The 23,085-nt window shown below is 38.1% G+C and overlaps 1 protein-coding gene across 1 annotated transcript in view; it reads left to right on the plus strand.

The window, feature by feature from the left end:
* The window catches only part of COLEC10 (collectin subfamily member 10), a 39,491-nt gene extending 19,178 nt beyond the window's left edge, over positions 1 to 20,313 (plus strand). Inside the window, exons 2-6 of the mRNA XM_036338639.1 lie at positions 3,086 to 3,157; positions 4,527 to 4,598; positions 13,683 to 13,736; positions 15,415 to 15,510; positions 17,334 to 20,313. Of these exons, the coding sequence (XP_036194532.1) occupies positions 3,086 to 3,157; positions 4,527 to 4,598; positions 13,683 to 13,736; positions 15,415 to 15,510; positions 17,334 to 17,725 (686 nt within the window). The 3' untranslated portion in view covers positions 17,726 to 20,313. The remainder of the gene's footprint in view (positions 1 to 3,085; positions 3,158 to 4,526; positions 4,599 to 13,682; positions 13,737 to 15,414; positions 15,511 to 17,333) is intronic.
* Positions 20,314 to 23,085: the final 2,772 nt, after the last annotated feature.

A 23,085-nucleotide genomic window follows, 5' to 3' on the forward strand; every position in this document is an offset into this window, starting at 1 on the left:
GGTAGTGTGCTTGCTTCATCTCTGCCAGCAGCCGCTAACCACTAGGCTGGAATGCGACACACAGGTCAGAAGAATAGTAATCCAATACTCACCCTCCCAGGTCTCCTCCCATCAGGAGCCATCTGGGAGCAGATGACTAAGTCACTCATCTAATTGCCTCCAGTTAGGTACTTGTTTGAAAATGAATAGGAGAGCTCATAGGAAAGGGGAGACAGATCAGATATAATAATGGCACCAATAATTCACATTCCTGTGATTTTATGATTCACAAAGTGCTTTGTATACATGCCTGCCTTGGATCTTGCTTTAGGGTGAGCATCTTCGGTCCATTGTACAGAATAGCAATCCCAAACCCAGAGATGTTAAGACAGGAATTTGTTCCCAATCATACAGTTCGTTCAAAACATGGACTTTGATAACAAATGCTCCAGTTCAAATCCTGGCTTTATTATTTAGGAGCTATGTGACTCTGGGAAATTACTTAACCTCTCTTTGACCCCATTTTGTCATCTGTGAAATGGAGCTAAGACTAGTATCCATTGGAAAGGTTGTTGTGGAGATCAAATGACAGGATACATGTCAAATACTAGGAACCTTCTGGCATATGGTATTCAGTAAATGCTATCATTACATTTATAAAACATTTGATGGCTCACAAAATATATTCAGTTCAACTGTATTTATTAAGCACCAGAGCCAAACACTGTGCTAACTTCTGGTGATGCTAGAATAAATCATTCATGGACCCAGCCATTCCACAGGACATAGGGCTAGCGCAGGTAGACGGACACCCTCAGTATAAAGTGATATTTTAAACAGTGAAGATAATTAGAGAATTCAGCCTGGCCTGAAAGTGTTAGAAAGGGCTTCCTAGAGAAACATACATTTCTGGCTTGACCTTTAAAAAACCCTCTGGCAAAAAAAAAAAGGATTATTTTTGTCCAGTCGACAAATGAGTGAAACAAGCCTCAAAAAGGGTGAGGACTTCCCAAGTTCCCTCACTGGTGAATGGTGAAGTCAGGTCTCAGTTAGACTAAACTACCTCAACGGTATGTTCCCTCTGTACTGTCATTGAGACGATAAGCTGTGTGTTTTTTCGTCTGCACTAGCTTTCTTGTTTAAAAGGGAGCTATCACTCTTTTTGCCTCTCCCCTTTTCTCTCAGAAAAATTCAGCACAGAGACGTTCTCTAAAATCCACAATCTGCTAGCAAGTCACAAAAGCCTAGACTGGGCGGGACAATTGTTTACCTGCAAGGATCTGGAGGGGCAGAGATATACTTGCTGTTGAGTCATAGTTCTACCACTCGCAAGCTCTGTGGCAATAGGCAAGCAACTTAACCTCGCTGGGCCTCAGTTTTTCCACTCATGAAATGGAGAAATAATAATCCTCACCTTCTGGAATTTCCATGATGATTACATTAGCACAGTGCTTAGCACACATTGTAATTGCTCAATAAACTTTCACTATGAACTGTAGAGAGATGCCTCTTAGTCCATCTACTTCACCCCTCTGTTCTGATCGCACAAATCATCTGTCCATTCTATTTTGAAAGCCTTTCCCAGGAGATTCAAGAGCTTCATGTGTGAAATGTTCCAACACTTGACCAATGGTGCTACCTGGAAATCCAGCTCTTCCGTGCATTGCTTGTGCTTTCATCTGTAATATTAACTTTCTTCTCTAGGGAAAATAAGAAAGAGGATGGCTGGCCATGCTTTTTCTGAATAAATAAATGAACATCTCAACCTTCTCTCTCTCTCTTTCTCTCTCTCTCCCCTTTAATTCACTTCCTTCCACTGGTGATGGGCAGGACTCCTTATGTCCTGAGATTGGTGTGATGATAATGTAGGTAGCTGGTCATAATATTGTGTGTGTTGTGCTCTTTGTTTTCAAAGCATGTTCACATGTCTCGCTTGTTGATCCTAAAACAACTGAAAGGTAAGGAAGGCAGGTATTATCCCCATCTTAAGGATGAGGAAACTTAAGTATAAAGGAGAAAATAAAATAGCCACCACTGCTAAGCACTGATTAGGTACCAAGTCTTTTGTGCATGTTATCTTATTTAAATTTCTTAAGAACCTTCTCTAATAAGTGTTAGCAGTTCATTTTGCCGGAGAGGAAAATGAGACCCAGAAAAGAAGGTCAGGCACCCGACTTTCTCCAGACAGTAAATGGTAAAGCCAGATTTCAAGTCCAGATCTGTCATACTCCAAAGCCAATAAGCTCAATCATAAACTTTTAAAAGATCTGCTCAACCCATCGGTGACTGCCATGACATTAAAATCCAGAACTCCTGATTCACAGACCAGGGCACCTTTCATTAAACCACTCATTCAGTCCTTCTTGACTGGGTGAGGTACAGGAGCTGGGCCGACCTGTGATCAGGTAGTCTCTGCTCATACAGACTGCTCTGCGGCTGTCCCAATCTTAGCTAGTCTTCTGTCCATAGCTTCCTGGTCCATGCTTATAGGTTCCCAAGCATGCAGTCGGAGGGTAATAAATTGATGTGTATATAATATATTTCTATAATTTTAAAATAACAATTTATATTATTTTACAAATATTTATATTATATAATATATTTCTATTATACATATAACATATCAACATATATATGTTTATATAGGGAGAGATATAATCTATCTACTGCATATATTTAATGTATATACATCTAAATGTTTCCAGAGTTTGCCAGAATCTCCAGCAAGAATATAGATTTGTCAGGCCAAGCAAGCTTCTCCAGGATTCACCAGTAGTATATTTCTTTAAACATAGACTTGGACATGGAGAAAAATGAAAGAGAAATGGTACTAGGAGTTTCTTCTCTTCCTGCGTGTCCAGTCTAATTATATCTCTATCTCTATCTCTGTCTCTATCTCTATCTCTATCTCTATCTCTATCTCTATCTCTATCTCTATCTCTATCTCTATCTCTATCTCTATCTATCTCTCTTTATCATCTCACATGGAGGTTGTAGGCAAACTCTGAGTAGAAGGATAAATTCCAACCATGTTCACCTTACCCTGGGAGTATGTGCTAATGTTGCTTCTTGAGCTGCTTCACTCGTTTGTTTTCCATTTCACAAGGAGACGATGGTGAAAAAGGAGATCCAGGAGAGGAGGGAAAGCTTGGCAAAGTGGGACGCATGGGGCCAAAAGGTAAGTAAAATGGTATGAACTTGATCTGTAATGTTAGAATTGCTCTTCTCTCTCCTGGACTTGCTCTAGGAATTAGCAGCTTTCATAATGCCCTTTGCTCTAAAGATACATGAAATGTATTTCAGATGTAAAGTTACTTGCCACCAGAGAGTTCTTATGAGTTGCCTATCAACAAGACTCAGCCCCATTTCTCAAATTTCATCCTTAGGGGTGCCTACAGTGGGACACTCTGGGAGCCCCAGGGAATAGCAATCTCTGAGAATATCTAAGAAACTATGAATTTTGGAAACACAGCTGGGTTCAAAGCTGTATCTCCCCTTAGAAGCCACTGCTAAGCAACTTTTTTTTGGGCTAACCTAGAAATTAAGGAGGAAGATAAGGAGGAGAAGAAAATTGTTTGATTCTTTGATGTTCTCACCTTTCTCAAACATCTGGGGGACTATGGAGAGAGTAGGAGCAAAGAAGATGAAAATAATACAAAAGCTATTAGAGAATGTTTTTAATCACAAAGCCAAAAGTAAGTCTCACTCAAACATGGCTTCTGGATTGTGACATGTGTCTTCAAGCACTGGAAATATTCCCTGCCAACTGTACGAAATGGTGGCCCAAGACCACTGCTCTTTAAATCTTCATCATTTAAAGAGGAAAACACTCCCAGGCCTTTGAGACCTCAACTTGAGATATTCTGATTTAAAATACTTTTATACTATAAATATGTATAATATTCTATACATTTGTTGTACATTCCCTAAGATAGTCAAATCCAGTTGTAAAACAAAGAAAAAATAGAACCTCAAAGTGAAGCTGAAATTGATCTAGCGAGGCACAGAATTAGAATAAAATGCAAGAATTCTTCACTCAGCCGCTTATCTGGCCTTTAGATTAAACATCTGCTGTAGTCCTTTCAGAAAGATTGCATGAGTAAGCATTTTAATATCATCAGGTTCAGGATTGTCATACCCACATTTTAATTTTAATATATACATTATAATGCTATTGAAATAGTTAATACAGCTCTAACCGGTTTGGCTCAGTGGATAGAACATTGGCCTGCGGACTGAAAGGTCCCAGGTTTGATTCTGGTCAAGGGCATGCACCTTGGTTGCAGGCACATCCCCAGTAGTGGTTGTACAGGAGGCAGCTGATGGATGTTTCTCTCTCATCCATGTTTCTAACTCTCTATCCCCTTCTCTTCCTCTCTGTAAAAAATCAATAAAATATATTTTTAAAAAAATAGTTAATACAAATATACCACAGATAGGAGAATGCACTCTTTGGTATTTCTTTCAAGTTGATATCATATATTAGCCACATCTTTAAAAAGAAGATAAAATGTTAGGATATAAAGATGACCTGCTTTGCTTTCCAGGAATTAAGGGAGAACTGGGTGATATGGGAGACCAAGGCAACATTGGCAAGACTGGCCCCATTGGCAAGAAGGGTAAGCCACATCCTCCCCTTCTCCAAAAGCATTTTCAAGCACATTGAGCATACCTTTGATATATCTGAACGGTTCTTTGGCATAAAAATGATCTCTCTCTCTCTTTTTTATAAATATAAGTATTCTATTTCTTAGTATCTTGGCTGTTCAGTAATAGAAAACAATTATTAATATAACTCAAGGTAGCAGAGGACAGTATAATTTTATTTCTTGAGTGGACTAGTAGTAATTCCGTGTCAGTGATCTATTAACAGGAGAGAAACTTGAACATCTTTTGTTTTCAGTCTTCTCCTGATTCTGTACATAATTACTGCTCCCAATACTACAAATACCCCTATTACAAAAATAGAGGTAACCTCCTCTCTATTACCTACGTACTCTTTCCTGTCTTCTCATAAAGCCCCACATACATAGCAGGTTGTAATTGCTTCTGGTCTTTAGGAATTCATACAAGCATTGTTCCACTTTGTTTGAAGATACAAACTAAAGGAGAATCAAAATATTATTGCAAGAAGCTCAGATGACTTAGGAACACTGGACTTCTTCAGAGAGGATTATAATAATAACTCTATGACTACGATAAGAACCATCTGGGAGAGTAGACAAGATTGACATGAAGAATTGACCTGGGTCTTGAAGGACAGTAAGATGTTTATGGAAATGGAAAAAAGGCATTTGAGGGGGATACAAGAAATAGTTGTGCAAAGGTACAGGTCAGGGGAAACTCGGTGCCTTGGGTAATAGAAGTCCACAGCCGTGTGTTACCCTCCAGCCTTCCACACATGCTCGAGCAGCTGCGTAATTCAACATGTGTCTCACAGCGGCCAGCTGTGTGCTCCTGCGAGCAGGCTGATGGATGAGGTCTGAGCTAAGGTTGTGGCCTCTCCCCTGGCATCCTGCAGTGCAGTACTTCTCTCCCTACTCTCTTCCAACTCATTTCTTTGAGAAATTTCCTTCGGTCTGCATTTGAGGGCAGGAATAGAGGGCGGCGCCACTGAAAAGAAATCGCTATGGTTATTTTTGATCCAGTATATTCACCTGAGGGTGAAATCCTCATAGCTGAGAAAGAGCTACATGGACAGCTCAGAATTCACAAGTCCTGCTGCAGAATGTGCCTGCCATGGGTTTACCATGAAGCTAATAAAGCTGTGGCTTCAGAGCCCACACATGTTTGGGCCCTTCCCAAGGCCCTGAGAGGATCCCTAGCAATAGGTGCACATGTCTTGGTAAAGTTGAAAAATAAAACATTTTAACCTCAACTGGTTAAAATACTGCATCTCAACGTTTTTAAAAACTAGTGCCCCCCTCCCAACAATTTTTTTAGACATATTGCCCCCTTTAAAAGCTTTTTCCTAATTCCCCTCCACTCTCCACCCCGCCCCCCCCCCCGCCCCCCCCCCCCCCCATGAAAGTTTAATACCATCCACGGGCTATCTATTTGCTATGGACCATGTGTAGACTGAGAGTTCATCTCTTCTCAAGAACTGACTGCTGCGTCCTTGAGGTGATGTCCCCATTGAGAATGTGCAGGTTCAGATTACTGTCTCCTTTTGCTTCAACGTCTCTTCATCATATTCCTCATTGCATTAGGTGGTTTTTGGAGAGGATGCCACGCATTTGGGAAGCTAGCTAAGAAGAACTTGAGAGAAATATTTAGTTTGAACTTCTTTATGTAGTGTGCAGTTTCTTCCATGTACAGCTAACAATTCTCTGAAGGAAGAGTCTCCAAGAATACGCCTACCATTTACTGTCCAGATCTATCCAAAGTCATGATGAAAAAGTGTGAGGGCAGAGATTTAGATCATTATATGAATGTGTCCTAGGCCATCCAATGCAAGAAATATGTGGATTGTGGAAAAGAAACAAGTTTTGCAATGAATAGGACCAGTCTGTAGAAAAATTTTCCAAATCTAACAGCTCATATATATGAAGAATACTTTGTAGAAGTATTTTTAAATTTGGTTTTTAATGATAGCAACAAAATTTAGATTTATGCTGCAGGCCATGAGAGAATTGCCTACGTTAATCCTGATGCTAGTCATTCTTAACAGAAAAATTAATAGAGTTTACTCAAAATGATGCTATTATTGTTATGGGAAACAAAAAGTATAGGTGTTCGGGGTTTGGGGAGGGGGAATTCCTTTGGAGTAAAGTCCTCACCATGGTCAAAACAGTTCTGCACAAAATCTACCCTTGTCACCTTCCTGTCCTTGTCTCCCCCACCTCCTCACCTGGCACATGGTAGGTGCTCAATAAACATTTATGAATAATTTTTTTTTTAAAAAAAGAATGTCTAGCTGAATAAAAAAAATGTCCAAAAGATACTTAAAGCCATTGAATAGGACTTTAGGGTTCATAATCTGGAGGAGAAGGGAACCACTGAAAGATAAACCACACATTCTATACCTACTGCTTTTGCTCTCAAATCATCACCAGTTCATTAATAAGGAAGCACTATGAGACTGAGGACCTAGAGTAGAAAATTGCTCAAACTTTGCATTGGGCTGCCCAAGAAGGCTGGCCTTGGAAAATGCCACTCCTTTTATTTCAAAAAATAAAAATTTCCAGTTATAACTCCGGAAAATTCTGGGGGAAAAAAACCATTTCATTAAGCATATATTCATCATGTTTAAAAAATCTTATCCAACTAGGAATAGAGGGAAACACACTTAATAGTGAAAGGAATGTCAACATCAACAACAATAAAAGACTATTTAAAAATTATATTCAATAATGAAATATTCAACACTTCTCTCCTGAAATTGGGAATGATGAGTACAGCCCTCATCACTAATTCTAATCAACATTATAGAAGTTCTAGCCAGACTAAAAGTGCAAAAACAAGAGATAAGAATCATAACAACTGGAAATGAAGAATTATTTGCAGATGACATGATTGCATGCCCAGCAAATACAAAAGAATCCACAGATTAGCTGTTTGTATTATTGTTTTTAGATAGCTTAACATACAAAAAAATTTTATTTTTACATACCAGAAACAATTTTTAAATAAAATTAAAAAGGTGCCATTTATCATAACATCAAAGTTATCAAATATCTAGGAATAAATGTTAAAAGATGTGTAAGCCCTCCACAACAAATGCTATCTATAATAATAAAAGTAATATGCTAATTAGACCGGATGACCTTCTGGATGAAGCTGGGGCTGTAAGGGAACCAGTGCCTGCTGGTGGCCAGAAGGAAACCTGGGTCCTGGGTGCCGGAGGGAAGCTGGTGCCAGCAGCCAGGGGAAGGAAGGTCTACTCTTGCACGAATTTTGCGAATCGGGCCTTTAGTGTAATGATAATGAGAGAAATTAAAGAATATCTAAAGAAATGGAAGTAAAGCTACATTCACAGAGTGGAAGACTCAATATTGTTAAGATGTCAATTCTCCCTAAATAGATCTATAGATTCATTCTCTCTCAATTAATATTTCAGAAGTAGTTCTCTTGAAATTTAATAAGCCAATGTAAAATTTTTGTGAAACCTGGTCAGTATGGCTCAGTGGTTAAGCATCGACCCATGAACCAGGAGTCAGGGTTTGATTCCCAGGCAGGACACATGCCAGGGTTGCAGGCTTGATCCCCAGTTGGCATGCAGGAGGCTGTCGAACAATGATTCTCTCACATCTGATGTTTCTATCTCTTTCCCTCTCCCTTTCTCTCTCTCTGAAATGAATAAAGACATATTTTAAAAATAATTAAAAAATAAAATTAAATGTATGTGGAAATGAAAAGGATCAAGAATACCTAAAGAAAATCTTGAAAAAGAAAAACAAAGCTGGATGACTTAAATCACGGAATTTAAACATGTATTATAAAGTTACAACTATGAAGATAGTATTGATTTAGTACAGAGACAAATAGATCAATGGAAAGGATTAGAGCATGCAGAAACAGACTCCCACACTTGATTTATGCAAAGTTGACATTACTTTGCAGTGGAAAATGATGAGCCTCTCAATAAATAGTGCTAGGTCAATTGGATATTCATGAATGCAACCAAACATATGCAGCCCATGATGTATGAAAAAGAAGAATTATAGAAGCACAGAATTCATTTATTAATTAAAATGTTATAATCCTAGAGTACTGATAATGTGGTATTTGTCTATTTTTAAAATTTGGTGATTTGTTTTTATTTCTTTTGTATAAGCATTCATTTTTATGATCACTTTTCTATTTGTAATTTGGTATTATTTTTTAAAATTTATGTATTGATTTGAAAGAGAGAGAGAGTTTGTTGTTTCACTTCTTCATGCATTCACAGGTTGATTCTTGTATGTGCCTTGACTGGAGATCAAACTTGCAACCTTGGCATATTGAGATGAAGCTCTAACCAACTAAGCTACCTGGCCAGGGCATTGGTATTATTTTTCTTAATGAGGGCTCCTTAAATTGTATAAGCTTCAGATAAAATTCATTATGGATCTTTTCCTGACTGTATCCAGCTTCATTCAACAACTAGTTGAAGGAATGGAAAGGTATAGCCAAACAGTGGGATGCTAGACATGGAGATTTCTGAGATGCAGCCTTGTTAGATGAGGGCACGAGCCCCAGTACTGTCCTGGAATGGGCAGAAGTGGAGGGGGAGGGTACATCACTGCCATGAGCACCCCCAGAATTCAAGAACTTCATTTTTTAATGAGTTATTCAAGATTTTGCATGATCTTAGTTTTAAATGTGTCAACTAAGAGAGATGGAGTTCATGACCTTGAGCCAAGTCTTAATCCTTTCATAGATTAAGACTAGGTAACTTGGGAGTGTGGTAGATGACAGAGACTAGGGAGGGTCAAGAGTTTAGTATGATTTTCTGGGTGTCAAATGTTGAAAAAATAACTCTGGAAAGGATAGAGTTAAGCTGACCTTATCTTCTTCAGGACAATTCAGCATTCACACTCAGGTGCATAAACAACACCTCACTCCTAGCATTCCTCTCTCACTTTACTCATTGTCATGGCTTATTAGCTTGTCTGTTTTGCCCTACAGACCATGAACTTCTAGAGCCAACAAATGAATGAAAGATTTATTGGGTCAATTTGCTTAAATAAATATAAACTATATGTGAGTACCCTATTTTTAATCATTTTACCCTAATGCCTATTTTATAGTAGAAACTTTCTAAATGTTTGCTGCATTAAGGATGAAAAAAATGAGTGGTAAATATATTATTTCTAATCATGTAGCCCTCTTTTCTACCCTTTATTTCTTTAAGTACCACTTTCCCTTAACATCAATTTTCAACATTGACTAAGATTTCTTTCTCCTCCAGAGATATGCCATCAAAATTTATGAGCATGTCCTGAAATTTTTTAAAAATGGAGGTTCACTGTTCTGGCTCACCTGGATTAATTTCATTTTTAATCGGACTTTGAAATTTATTGCCCTCATTTTGTCAATAGCCCTTCTAAATTTTTCACTGACTCAGATTAATCTCAACTTTCTGGACTGGTCTTAATGTCACTTGCTTGGACAGGTAGCTTTCTGGATGTCAATATTTTATTTCATGAATAAGAAAGAATAATTTAATATAGGTAAATTAAATCTCATGACAAACAAATGCTTTTACTTAAGGTCAATATCCTTTTACAGTGAAAGCATTATGATTTTTATTTGTTTAAATGCAACCTCTAATTCTTCAATTTTAAGGCAGTTATTACAAACATGTTTCCACTCATGGACCAAAATAAGTCTTTGTGTATGGCTTTAAACCAGAATTTGCTTGGGCAAAATAGACATTGTAAGTCCACATCCTCCATCGACTGGCTAAGTACTTGGTATACTCACTTTTACCACAATTCTGATTTAGGAGACAGAAGCTAACATTGGTTGCGCATCTTCTATGAGCCCAGCACAGACATAATCCTATGATAAAATAACATTATCTAATATATCCTCTTTAATGATCTTAGATATTAGGTACTATTATTTCCACTTTAAAAATCAGAAATGGAAGCTTTAAAAATGCAGTAACCTGTCCACATCTAGCTAGTGAGTGACAGAGCCAAGATTTAAGTCTTGGTTGTTCAGACTTTTATAGTCTTTCACTCCACCACACTGCTTTGACTTTTCCATCTGTAAAAAAGGAAAATAATTTATGTCAAAATATTGGAAAGTCATCACGGTGCTTACATCTTCTCATGGGGAAAAAATCAAATTATCAATTCAGTAATTTGTTTCCCACACTATTAAGATTTAATTAAAAGCTATTGCTTCAGTGAAACTTTCTCTATTCTGATCCACAACCATCTTTGGTTTCTCCAAATACCTATCAGACATTTTCTTTATTTCACTCTGTTAATACATGATGGTGATAATGTCCCATCTCCTTGGTCCCTAATATGGGCTATGTTTTCCTTAAAAATATTTTTTTCCAAAGCAAATATTCTGTTTATGCTTCTGTTATGCCCATCATTGGGCTTACCCCAGAACTAGGATCAATTTTCAGCCCATGTTAAATTCAAAGGGATTTACATGTAAAGAAAATACACTATCTTAAAATAATTAAAGTATTAAACCATATTCATATGATCTTCAAGCCCATATTGTTTATGGTGGTGCTAAAGACTGGTACCCCTTTCAACTTTTTTTTTTTTTAATATATTTTATTGATTTTTTACAGAGAGGAAGGGAGAGAGATAGAGAGTTAGAAACATCGATGAGAGAGAAACATCGATCAGCTGCCTCCTGCACATCTCCCACTGGGGATATGCCCGCAACCCAGGTACATGCCCCTGACCAGAATAGAACCTGGGACCTTTCACTCGGCAGGCCGACGCTCTATCCAATGAGCCAAACTGGTTTCGGCCCTTTCAACTTTTGATAACATTTTTTGAGTACTTTGATTTCTTTCATTGGCTAACTCATTTGGGAAGCCCCATGAACTGGGGAGTCAGAAATGGTTGGGCTTCAGTACCAGGGGTGCCATTGAATTGCTGAATGTCCCTGAGCAACTAATTGTGCCTCCTGGATCCTCAATTTCTGCAGTGGTAGAATACAGATAATGATAGCACCTAGTTCATTGGATTTAATATGATAACATCTATACAGTATCCAAAACAGTACTTGATAAATGATCAGCACTTAGCAAAGCTATATTTCCTTTCTTTAATGCATTCAAAATCTATTCTTATCTTTTCCAATTTACATATAAAGAATGAGGAATTTGCAGGACACAACTTAGGTATATTCCCATGCTTTTCCCCTTACTGTACCTCTGCTGTATGTTACTTCCTACCTTGCTCCCATCTCCACCTGCTGAAGTTTTCATAACCAAGCTCCAGTGCCATCTCCACAAGTGAGCCTCCTTCATCCTTCCATCTGGAGTACTATCTCTTCTAGCTCCCTCCCAAAGTATGTGATCTCTGTTCAAGGTCTTTCTTGCAGTATTATCAGCACTCCATTCTCACAGAGTTCACCATATCTCATTTATTCTAAGCACAAGTTCTGAGGTGTCCTCCCACATACTTAAACTGCCTTCAGGATTTCAAAGACCCCCTCCTTTTGTGTGGCAAGCTCATACATGACTGGCAACACTGTAAAGAAAAGTGTCCACGTATGTTGATTTAGAAAAACTCAGCAAATCCTTGGGGGCCAGCAGGTGTTCCTTTCTGGATGATCAACAGTCAATGTGTACAGGACTATTAATAAAGAGCACTCAGCAAGAATGTCCAATGCCATGGTTACTAGCAACATGTGATTGAGCACTTGAAATATGGTTAGTCCAAACTGACATGTGCTGCAAGTGCAAAATATATATCAAATTATGAAGCCTTAATACCAAAAAAGTAAAATATCCCATTAATATTTTTATATTGATTACTTATTGAAATGACAATATCTTATATATACATTAAATGGTATATAATACTTTTAAAAATTTAAAGCACTAAGCAGATAGTGATGACAAGATTAGCTAATGGACAGGCAACATGGGACACCCTGTGGGTTTTGGAAAGGCTCCCCCCTTTTGGTGGGAAAGGATGGGGTTAGGCAAAATCTCAAGGCCAACTTTGTTCCCCCTCACATTGCCCCCTCGGGTCATATCCCCAATTCCCTGGCTATACCAAACCCCCTCAAGGCTAAGCCACATACTCCTTTCTAGTCTGGATGACCTTTACCCTGTATTTATCCTTCCTGAGGCCTTTCTTCTTCTGTTTCCAGACCACCTTTGAAGCATTAACTCTATTTTTCTTCTATCATGGCTTCTCTTTTCATTCTCAAGAGCTTCAGCTAAACATTTCCTCTTGAAAATCAAAGGCTTTTGCTTTCAATGGTTGTGTCTGATATGGCCATAAGAGCTTATTTTGAAGTTTAAAAAAATCAACATTTTTTCTCTTTGCTTTAATAATCCTGATTCTATGAGTGGATGCCTCTGACTGAATAAGAAAATGATGGCATACAAAGAAAAGTAGAAGGGAAAATTATCAAGGTTAATATTTCAGTACAATATATTTGACACTATTTTATTTATAGATTTTGCATACATCACATCTCTTCTAAAAGTGTGTAAACTCTTTCAAGTCAGAAGTGTAATTTTGTCTCTTTATATCCTCTCAAAGTACTAAGGCTTCTGTCTTGCACAGAGTAAGTAAATAGTAAATATTTGAAAAAGTAAATAAGTTGAAAAAGCACAATACATGTTTTTGAAAATTCAAGGGCAAAGCCATATGGAAGAATTTTGGTGCATGATAAACCGATGCTGCAATGTGTTAATCAGTTGATCCAGATATACAAAACAATGGTACTTTTCAAATTAAAAACATGCAGAGAATTATATTAGCCTTGCTCAGAAGGGCACATTATAAGCACAGGTTTGCAGGATAGGTGACACAAATTTTAATGTTTCTTACACATCCCACTGGAATTCTACATTCAAGCTAATTCAATTATGACTTGTTTGATTAGTTGTATCTGTGCAGCCAACTCCAAATCAAATGATTCATACAAAACCAAGGAAAGCTGGTGGAAGAGATTACAAATGAATTTTAAAACTGTTTCCTCTGACTTTAGCTGATCAAGATGTCTGTCTGAAATGATTCATTATTTTAATTGTTACTTCTGCGGCTATTGTTTCTATTCAGGTGACAAAGGGGAAAAGGGTTTGCCTGGGATTCCTGGAGGAAAAGGCAAAGCAGGTATGCTTGCTAATCTTGCTCCTTAATTTCTGGCATTATTCCAAATATATTATCTCCAAAATAGATTTATTTTTTATGAAAAACAAAAATAAAAATATTTGCAGTACCTATTTTACTCAAGGTAGAGGAAAGAAAGAAGGGAACTTTCCTCTCTATTTGCTGGTGACTTTCCAAGCCCTGGGGAAGGGGTGATGGCACATTCCATCCCGTCTGTTGTAGGGAAGCAACCCAGCGCATCAGGAAGCAGCCCTCATTCTGCTAGACCAAGAGGAAAATCCACAATGGCCTCAGCACCAGGCCTGGTCAGCATGCCTGACATTCCACCAGCATCTCAACCAAATACTGGCCAGCAGTTTGCCAGAAGCAAATTGGCCTACTCTGAAAGCCCTGTGATTACAGGACATCAACGACCATGGACACTCTCTCCAGTACTGAGAGTTTCATTTCCAGAGCTACATGCATGGATAAAAAGTACTTGTTTCGGGGGGCTTCAGTTATTTCTGCCGATAGGGGTATAGTAAAGACTGATTCTAAGAACTGTTTTAAATTCCTAATTTAACTGAGAATATGGAGAAATAAAGCTATAAGTTTCCCCCTCCCCTTTGTCTAATAAATTTCTATTTCTTTATCAACCACCTTAGAAGAAAGCAAACAGAAATGTTCATATGAAGCAGCCACCAAATAGAAAAGAATAGAATCATTTGAATTTCACATCATTTTCCTTACAATTCCTTCTGTGTCACAGTATCAGTAGGTAATTGAAAAAAAAATAGGTAAATGAGCAAAGGGTAATCCACAAATGTGACAACTGGCTCTTGAAATAATACATTGGATATTTTCACGAGATTTAAATTTGGTCCGCAATACATTTAAGCTGTGCTTCAAGTGGGTCGTCAGAATTTACGTTTGAGCCCTAACCGATTTGGCACAGTAGATAGAGCGTTGGCCTGCGGACTGAAGGGTCCAAGGTTCGATTCTGGTCAAGAGCATGTACCTGGGTTGTGGGCACATCCCTAGTAGGAGATGTGCAGGAGGCAGCTGATTGATGTTTCTCATTCATCAATGTTTCTAACTCTCTATCCCTCTCCCTTCCTCTCTGTAAAAAAAATCAATAAAATATATATTTTTAAAAAAGAAAAAATAAAGAAAGAGGCACAGCTCTGCTCATCTCAACTCCTATGAGCTAAATTCATGGTGGCATCGTTTTAAAAAAAAAGAATTAAGGTTTATTTCATCATGAAAGGTTTCTCTTGCCCTTGGAGAGTTGTGTGAGTGAGTGAACAGTGCAGAAATAGAAGAGAAGACCAGCTAGAAATCAGTTTTCAGAAAGCTGCAAAGATTTTATTCTGAAATTGGAGAGTCACATCCTGTGTTCCACAAAAATGCCAAATGGTCCACAACATGGGTGCAGTGGCTCATCGTATTTACTCTCCTTTTTAAGAAGATGGTTTCGAACTGTGTTTCGACTCATTCACAATATTTTTAAAGATATATTCTGAATTCCTAAAGGCAGTGTAATTTGGAAACCTTATTTTTAATAAAAGATTAAAAGTATAGCTGCTCACAGAGAAACATAATAGACTAGAAAAAGATAGTAAATGTTGGGAAGAGGGGGGTGGCTCCTTTCAACTCATCTGCATGTGTTTCAATAAGAATTCACAGTTTTTTCCTTTGAAAGGTACTGTCTGTGATTGTGGAAGGTACCGGAAAGTTGTTGGGCAACTGGACATTAGTGTTGCTCGCCTCAAGACATCTATGAAGTTCGTCAAGAATGGTGAGTGTATTCTCTTTTGCTTTGTGCTATTTATTGATTTAGTCTTTTTCAAAATTATAATTCCAGTATTTCTAGCAGGAAATACCTTGGGTTGGGCAAAGGACTACTAAGATAGTGTCATCAGATTAAAGGTCTCTCAAAATACTAATTATCCACTCCAACTCCAGGACACTTCAAGTCCACTACATATATTTGTACATACTGCATTGACTATGGGTAGAAAAAGTTACTTTCTGGAGAGTGGGGACAGTGAAAAGGTCAGAGTTTGGCAAGCCATGCTTTGAGAATAAAAAGGGACAGCAAGACTCAAACAGAACGATCATCTCAAAAAATAGAAAGTGATAATAAAAACAACAGCTATTTCCTTAAATACTTGGAATATTAATAATTATGATATAAGTGCTATGATTAAGATGAAGCTTAGGAAGATGATCTTGCCCATAGATACAGAGTTAATGAACTGTGGAGCAGGGATTTGATTACAGGTTTCACACAAATTAATAGGGACATCATGTGTTTCTTTAAATTTTGCAACTTTTCATATTAGTCATTTTTGTTATCCTTTGTCCATAGTTAGCAGTTACGCCCTTAAAGTGAGGCTATGTGTTCTCTTCTGAGACGGTATGAATGTGGGAACTATTGTAGTTAGTGTTACAATTGGTTTCATTTTGTTGTACTTTCATTTATTGCAATACAGCTATATTTGTTTACATTATTGGAAGCACACAGACGCCATCTTGTGTTCATCCTCATCTTGTATACTACAGGCAAAGGAAATGCTCAATATTAACTATCGACCCTAATTATAATTCTGGTTATAACCTGAACACAAGATGCAGTCTCTGGCGTGACTTGGACACTCATGAATAAACCAGACCTCAGAGGTTCAACATACAGCAATAGTTCTTAACATTTGAGTGGTCAAGATTTCTTTGTGCATTTTAATTTATGAACCCTAAAAAGTATATGTTGATGTCCCTGAAGCCCAAAACATATATAGCATACTCTGAGCTCGAAATGATTCTGTGTCCCCAATTCTGTCTTGAAGCTTACTCAGTAGCTCAGTCTACTTCATGTACCTGGAGTGAAGTATGAACAATCTCAAAAGATGTACATGTTCACAGCCCTGGAATTGGCCCAGAGTGGAAAAACTTCTGAATTATTCCCATATCAGTGTAATAAGCTTCTATCCTCCTTTGCAATGTTGGAAGCACCAAGACTACAGAATAGCAAAGACATACTTATTCTTCTCAAGACGTTCGCAGTTTAGTAGAAGAGACACACAAACAATTAGACTAGAATGTGTTGAGTACTAAGAAGTGGGGAGCAGGGGATAAGACTCCCCAGTGTGTGCTCAGGGAAAGGCTCCTCTGGGATAAAACACTTACACTGAGATTGAAAGGATGAGCAGAGTTGCCCAGGTAGAGGAGCAGTGAGACTAATTCCCAGGCATGAAAAGCATGGAACTGGAACAGAGAAGGGCATGCTCATGGAACTATAAGTTTGGCAAAGGCATAAACTAGGATGGGAAAATAGTCTGAGATGAGCTGGGTTGCAGTTCATGTAACAAGTCTGTGTCAAAATAGCTCTTGCTTCAAAGTTGTGTGGGAAGTTAAACAGGAATGGTAGGTAGGACAACTGGTAGGAGTTCTTTCTCCATTTGAAAACTAGAAAGGTGGAGAAAATATTAAACCAGTGCCAAGCTCATCATAGGGCCTTGCAAAATAATTGTAGACTTTTGAAGAAATGTTTTTAAACCCAGAAATATTATATACTTGCCTTTTCTCTTTTTGAGATAAATAATTACACTCTTCTCTGCAAAGTCATAGCAGGGATTAGGGAAACGGATGAGAAATTCTACTACATCGTGCAGGAAGAGAAGAGCTACAGGGAATCCCTGACCCACTGCCGGATCCGGGGCGGAATGCTAGCCATGCCCAAGGACGAAGCTGCCAACACACTCATCGCAGACTACGTAGCCAAGAGTGGCTTCTTCCGGGTCTTCATCGGGGTGAATGACCTTGAGAGGGAGGGACAGTATGTGTTCACGGACAACACGCCACTGCAGAACTACAGCAACTGGAAGGAGGGGGAGCCCAGCGACCCCTATGGTCATGAGGACTGTGTGGAAATGCTGAGCTCAGGCAGGTGGAATGACACGGAGTGCCATCTCACCATGTACTTTGTCTGTGAGTTTGTCAAGAAGAAAAAGTAACTTCTCTCATGCTACACATTGGTTATTCCCTGTGACTACCATTGCTGTTCCTTTTATCTATCCTTTTCTCCCTAGTTATGCTAAATTTTTCTGACTCAGGACAAGTGGGAAATGCTAAACTGAGGTTTGGAATCTCCATCGTCTTGTTCTTTGGTGACAGTTTTAAAGATTTGCATATATAGTATAGTATTGAGCCAACAGCTTACATGGATCTCAAAAGAGAGTTTGAATTGTTAGTTGGCATTTGCTCTGACCCCTCTCCCTAGAGCCCTAATTGCTCTCTACCTGGCCCAGAAGATAATTGGGACAGTTGGTTGATAAGGACTAGGATAATCTGTCATTCCCAAAGTCAGACATGTGGGAGGGTCTTATGTTTTCTAGAAATGCCAAGATATTATTCATCTTGGAATCCAAGATCCCTAGTTCTTTGATCAGTCATCACCATAGCCATCCACATACTTGCAAGTCCCTCTTGTTCACACAAACATAGGAACACTTCACCCCCAACCTCTATATGAAGAATTTCTTGGCCAGTGACCTGTTCCAGGCCATATGGAAACACAGAGAACCTTTTTGTGCTTCTGACCTATAATTTTCAGTGAAGAGTATCAGGTAGCTTCCCTGGCTCCCTTCCTTTAGGCCTGCAACTTAATCCCAAACCCCCAGATGATTAACTCTCTGACTTGAGGAAAAGGGACCTTTAGAAATTAAAAAGAAAAAAAAAAGAAGAGTGTTTGTTCCCAAACAATATGATTTCTAATCCTCCTGCTAAATTGCCCCTTGCTACTAATATGGCTCCATTTTTCCTTGTCTTAGGTTAACTCATATCAACTTTACTACCTTAGTCATGGGGAACGATGGATGGGGTTTTTGAAGCCTTTGGAAAACTCTAGAAGCTTCCAAGTGCTACCAGCATCAAGTCTCTAATCCCCCTCCTCCCTATATCTAATTTATCACTCGGGGCAACATTTGGTGGAAGGCCCTTTACTGCCATAACTGCATGTTGTAAAATCCAGCGCAGAGATGCCCTTTCTAGTACTCTCACATCACAGGAATGTCAGGCATGGAGTTTGGAACATGCCTAGGACTCACATTTACTGAGCTGATGAAGTTCTACTTTGAACTACAGATCAAACTTCTGAGCAGCTTTCATTTTGGAATCTAAAAATAAACAGTTCAACAAAACTCTAGATTATCCCCTTTTACATTGCCGCTCCAGTTATAGTTTGTGATATATGATCAGACTCTTTAAAATGCTGGCAAAATGGTTAATGAACTTAGAGAAACAGATCAACAACATATGTTCACCTTAAACCATCTGTTCATGATTTCACCCATGACTAACTGGTTATGAGATAGGATTTAATTAGGATATTTCTGTGGATTTAACAAGGGTCACAAACTCAGGTATTACAAGGGCCATACAGATGACATAAATAAATGAGGTAGAACAGGTGGAATCCTGGTACACTGAAAACAGCTTGCCCATCTAAAGGAACCAGCTGTTTCTCGGTGGCTGCTATTTTTGCCATAGAGGACCCAATGTCACTACATGTTCTGATATTTCAAGAGAAATCAGAGATCTGGAATTTAACTTTATATTTTTCAAAGTTGGCATATAGTCAATTTTTAACCCAAATGTTAAGCCAGACAAAACAGTCTGCTAGCCAAAATCATGACCTTTCCATTTCTCACCCCTTGGGGAAAGTTCCAAAGATTCTAACCATATTCAATGTCATTAGGATACAGTGACATCAAAGTTAAGATTTCCCATTGATACCTCATTCAGTTCAGCTCAATCACAGGAATTTCTTCAGTGTTTTCCACTCATCAAGTTAATAAACTAGTTACTTATTCAGGCTTTGAGACTGTGACATATGATATTTTGAAGGCAGGCAGTTTAATAAAAATCACAAAGAGAACACCATATCAAAACCAATATCTTTGGGTCAAATGTCAGCCAAGAACATGAGGCACAAGACTCTAGAAACACTTGGAGGAAAAGAAAGGGGAAAAAAGAGAGAGATAATTTACCAAAATTATCAAATTTACCAAAAAGAGAGAGATAATTTACCAAAATTATCAAATTTACCAAAAAGAGAGAGATAATTTACCAAAATTAAGTCATTTGAGAGAAAAGCAGTAAACCTTGCCTAAAGAGCAGTAAACCTTGCCTAAGATCTCCCCTGGAATTCATATTCTAATTTTGTCTGAGACCCTAAAGTATGAATATTTGTTGTATGTGTTACAAGTGCTATTATGAGCTCTATTATGATTATTATAATAATAACAGCATTTTTCCATGGCTCATCTTTGCTTCCAATGCTTCCAAGAGAAGATCACAGAGCTTCAAAGAATAGGCTTCATCCTTCCATTTTGCCTAGAGGAAATGTTTAAGGTACCACAGACTTAATTAGACCTATTATGAAACTTGCTTTGTGCTTTACAAAATAAACACCTTCACATATCAGATATCATGTGATTTTGATAAACTTTGTGATTACGAAGGGCAAACATTTTTATTTTTATTCTTTATTGTTTAAAGCAGTGGTTCTCAACCTTCTGGCCCTTTAAATACAGTTCCTCATTTTGTGACCCAACCATAAAATTATTTTCATTGCTACTTCATAACTGCAATGTTGCTACTGTTATGAATCGTAATGTAAATATCTGATATGCAGGATGGTCTTAGGCGACCCCTGTGAAAGGGTCGTTCGACTGCCAAAGGGGTCGCGACCCACAGGTTGAGAACCACTGGTTTAAAGTATTACGTATGTCTCCTTCTCCCCCCCCCCCCCAATTGACCTCTCCCTGACTACCCCAGCACGTGCCCTTACCCGCTAGTGTCTGTGTCCATTGGTTATGCTTATATGCATGCATACAAGTCCTTTGGTTGGTCTCTTACCTACTGCCGCCCCCTGCACCCCCCCCCCAGCCTTCCCTCTGAAGTTTGACGGTCTGTTTGATGCTTCTATCTCTGAATCTATTTTTGTTCATAAGTTTATGTTGTTCATTATATTCCACAAATGAGTGAGATCATGTGATATTATCTTTCTCTGACTGGCTTATTTTGCTTAGCATAATGCTCTCCAGTTCCATCTATGCTGTTGCAATGGTAAGAATTCCTTCTTTATTACCGCAGCGTAGTATTCCATTGTGTAGGTGTACCACCATTCTTTAACCCCCTCATCTGCGGTTAGCACTTAGGCTGTTTCCAAATCTTAACTATTGTAAATTGTGCTGCTATGAACATAGGGGTGCATATGTCCTTTCTGATTGGTGTTTCTGATTTCTTGGGATATATTCCTAGTAGTGGGATTACTGGGTCAAATAGGAGTTTCATTTTTAATTTTTTGAGGACACTCCATACTGTCTTCCACAGTGGCTGCACCAGTCTGCATTCTCACCAGCAGTGCACCAGGGTTCCTTTTTCTCTACATCCTCACCAATGTTTGTCGATTTGTTGATGGTAGCCATTCTGACAGGTGTGAGATGGTACCTCATTGTTTTTTTCATTTGCATCTCTCAGATGATTGTGACTTTGAGCATGTTTTCATATGTCTCTTAGCCTTCTGTATGTCCACTTTCAAAAAGTGTCTATTTAAGTCCTTTGCCTATTTTTTTTATTGGATTGTTTATCTTGAAGGGCAGACATTTTTACTTCCATTTTCCCAATGAGGATAATTAAGGCCCAAGGATAATTTACCAAAATTAAGTCATTTGAGAGAAAAGCAGGACTCCAGCCTGCTGATGGAAACTGTCAAGCCAGAGTTTTCTTCAGCCTCTGTTTGTTGCTCTCCTATTGAATGGAAGTTCATCCTCAGTTCCCTCGTGATAGCAGAGGCTCAAATAATGTCTCTTGATTTCCTTCCAAAGTTAAAGGTGAAGATCAATTAACAGAGATGCTGGAGATTCAGAAACTTTCCTTACAAATATGGTGTTCTCTGGCTTACTTTTTCATTCACAAATGTCTGTATGTGGCATCGGGCTGGGGAGGTGACTTAGTACAATTTTGCAGGTAACTACAGATATAGGGAAAGCAAAACAGATATATGAAAATCAAAATTTGCCCCAAATAAAAATGAGCATGTAATTATTTGCCTCATAAAATAATTAACTAGAGTATTCCCTTAAATAATTAGCATTGAAAATTGATTTTATTCTCAAATGTTGAATTTATACTCTACTTTTCAGGAACATATCTGGGCACTTCCCAAGGATGACAGAAAATTTCCAGGGGGGAAAAAATTAAAAAAACTTTTTCACAATCTCACAACACTGCCTTATCAAAGCAGCATAATCTATAACCACACAAGGGGAAATAGTTTATGCCCAGAGTCATAGTCCAAATACCATAGGAAGATATAACAGCTGAGAGAAATATAATAATCATTGATTATACTTTGGACAACTCACCCATAAAAATGGCTAGAAGTTTTTTAAATGTATTTTAAAATTCCTACTTAAATCTGTGTTACCCAAATATGAGTTGCTTTGATTATTAACAAATTACTTTCCAGCTCTCTAGATTGCATTTCTTGAGACAAGAAAATATCAGTGAAATCAGAAATGTTAACTAAACAGTAGCACCCATTACACCAACAATAGATTGAGACAAATGTTTGCAGAGAATCATGGTTGGATTCCACGCAGGGTAACACGGGTTTGATGTATTACTTTGATATTCAAAATCTAGGTCTGGTGTCATGACTGCCTTGAATTTCAGTGCCAACTGTACCACTTACTACCAGCCCTAGTAGGGAAATATTTTCCACACTTTAAAACTTGTTTCCTAATCTGTATGGTTTCTCTTCACAGAGTGCTGTGATAATTAAAGGAGGCAATATGTAATGAGACTAGACACATTATATGGATACAATAAAGCAGCCATTACTACCACCTACAGCTACATGTTGAAAAGAAATAAGCTATATTTTAAGTTATGTAAAAAATTACCTAAGTGAAAAATGTATGTACACGCCATGCATATATATATGTGTGTGTGTGTGTATATATATATATTTACATGTGTGTGTCTATATGTGTAAAGGTAAATTTTTATCCTCTTTTATAGTTAAAATTGTCATCTTCAGGGCATTAAATAAACTGCCAAATGCTGATATGAATTAGAGCTGAGGTTCATACCTGGATATGATTGGTTCTCTAAGATACAGTTCATCTGAACCTATGTTTATCACATAAAAAGTAACATTTTTAAACTTTTAAAAAATCATTGACTTGTATTACCCTGAGGTCATAAGACCTTCACAGTCTAGCAAAGTCCTTTAAAATTTGGGTGGGGGGGAAGAAAGTCATGTCATTTTGAATGGAGATGAAAGGAAAGGGAGAATTTGCCACAG

The sequence above is a fragment of the Myotis myotis genome, unplaced genomic scaffold (assembly GCF_014108235.1).
Source record: "Myotis myotis isolate mMyoMyo1 unplaced genomic scaffold, mMyoMyo1.p scaffold_m19_p_16, whole genome shotgun sequence".
NCBI classification, from domain to species: Eukaryota; Metazoa; Chordata; class Mammalia; order Chiroptera; family Vespertilionidae; genus Myotis; species Myotis myotis.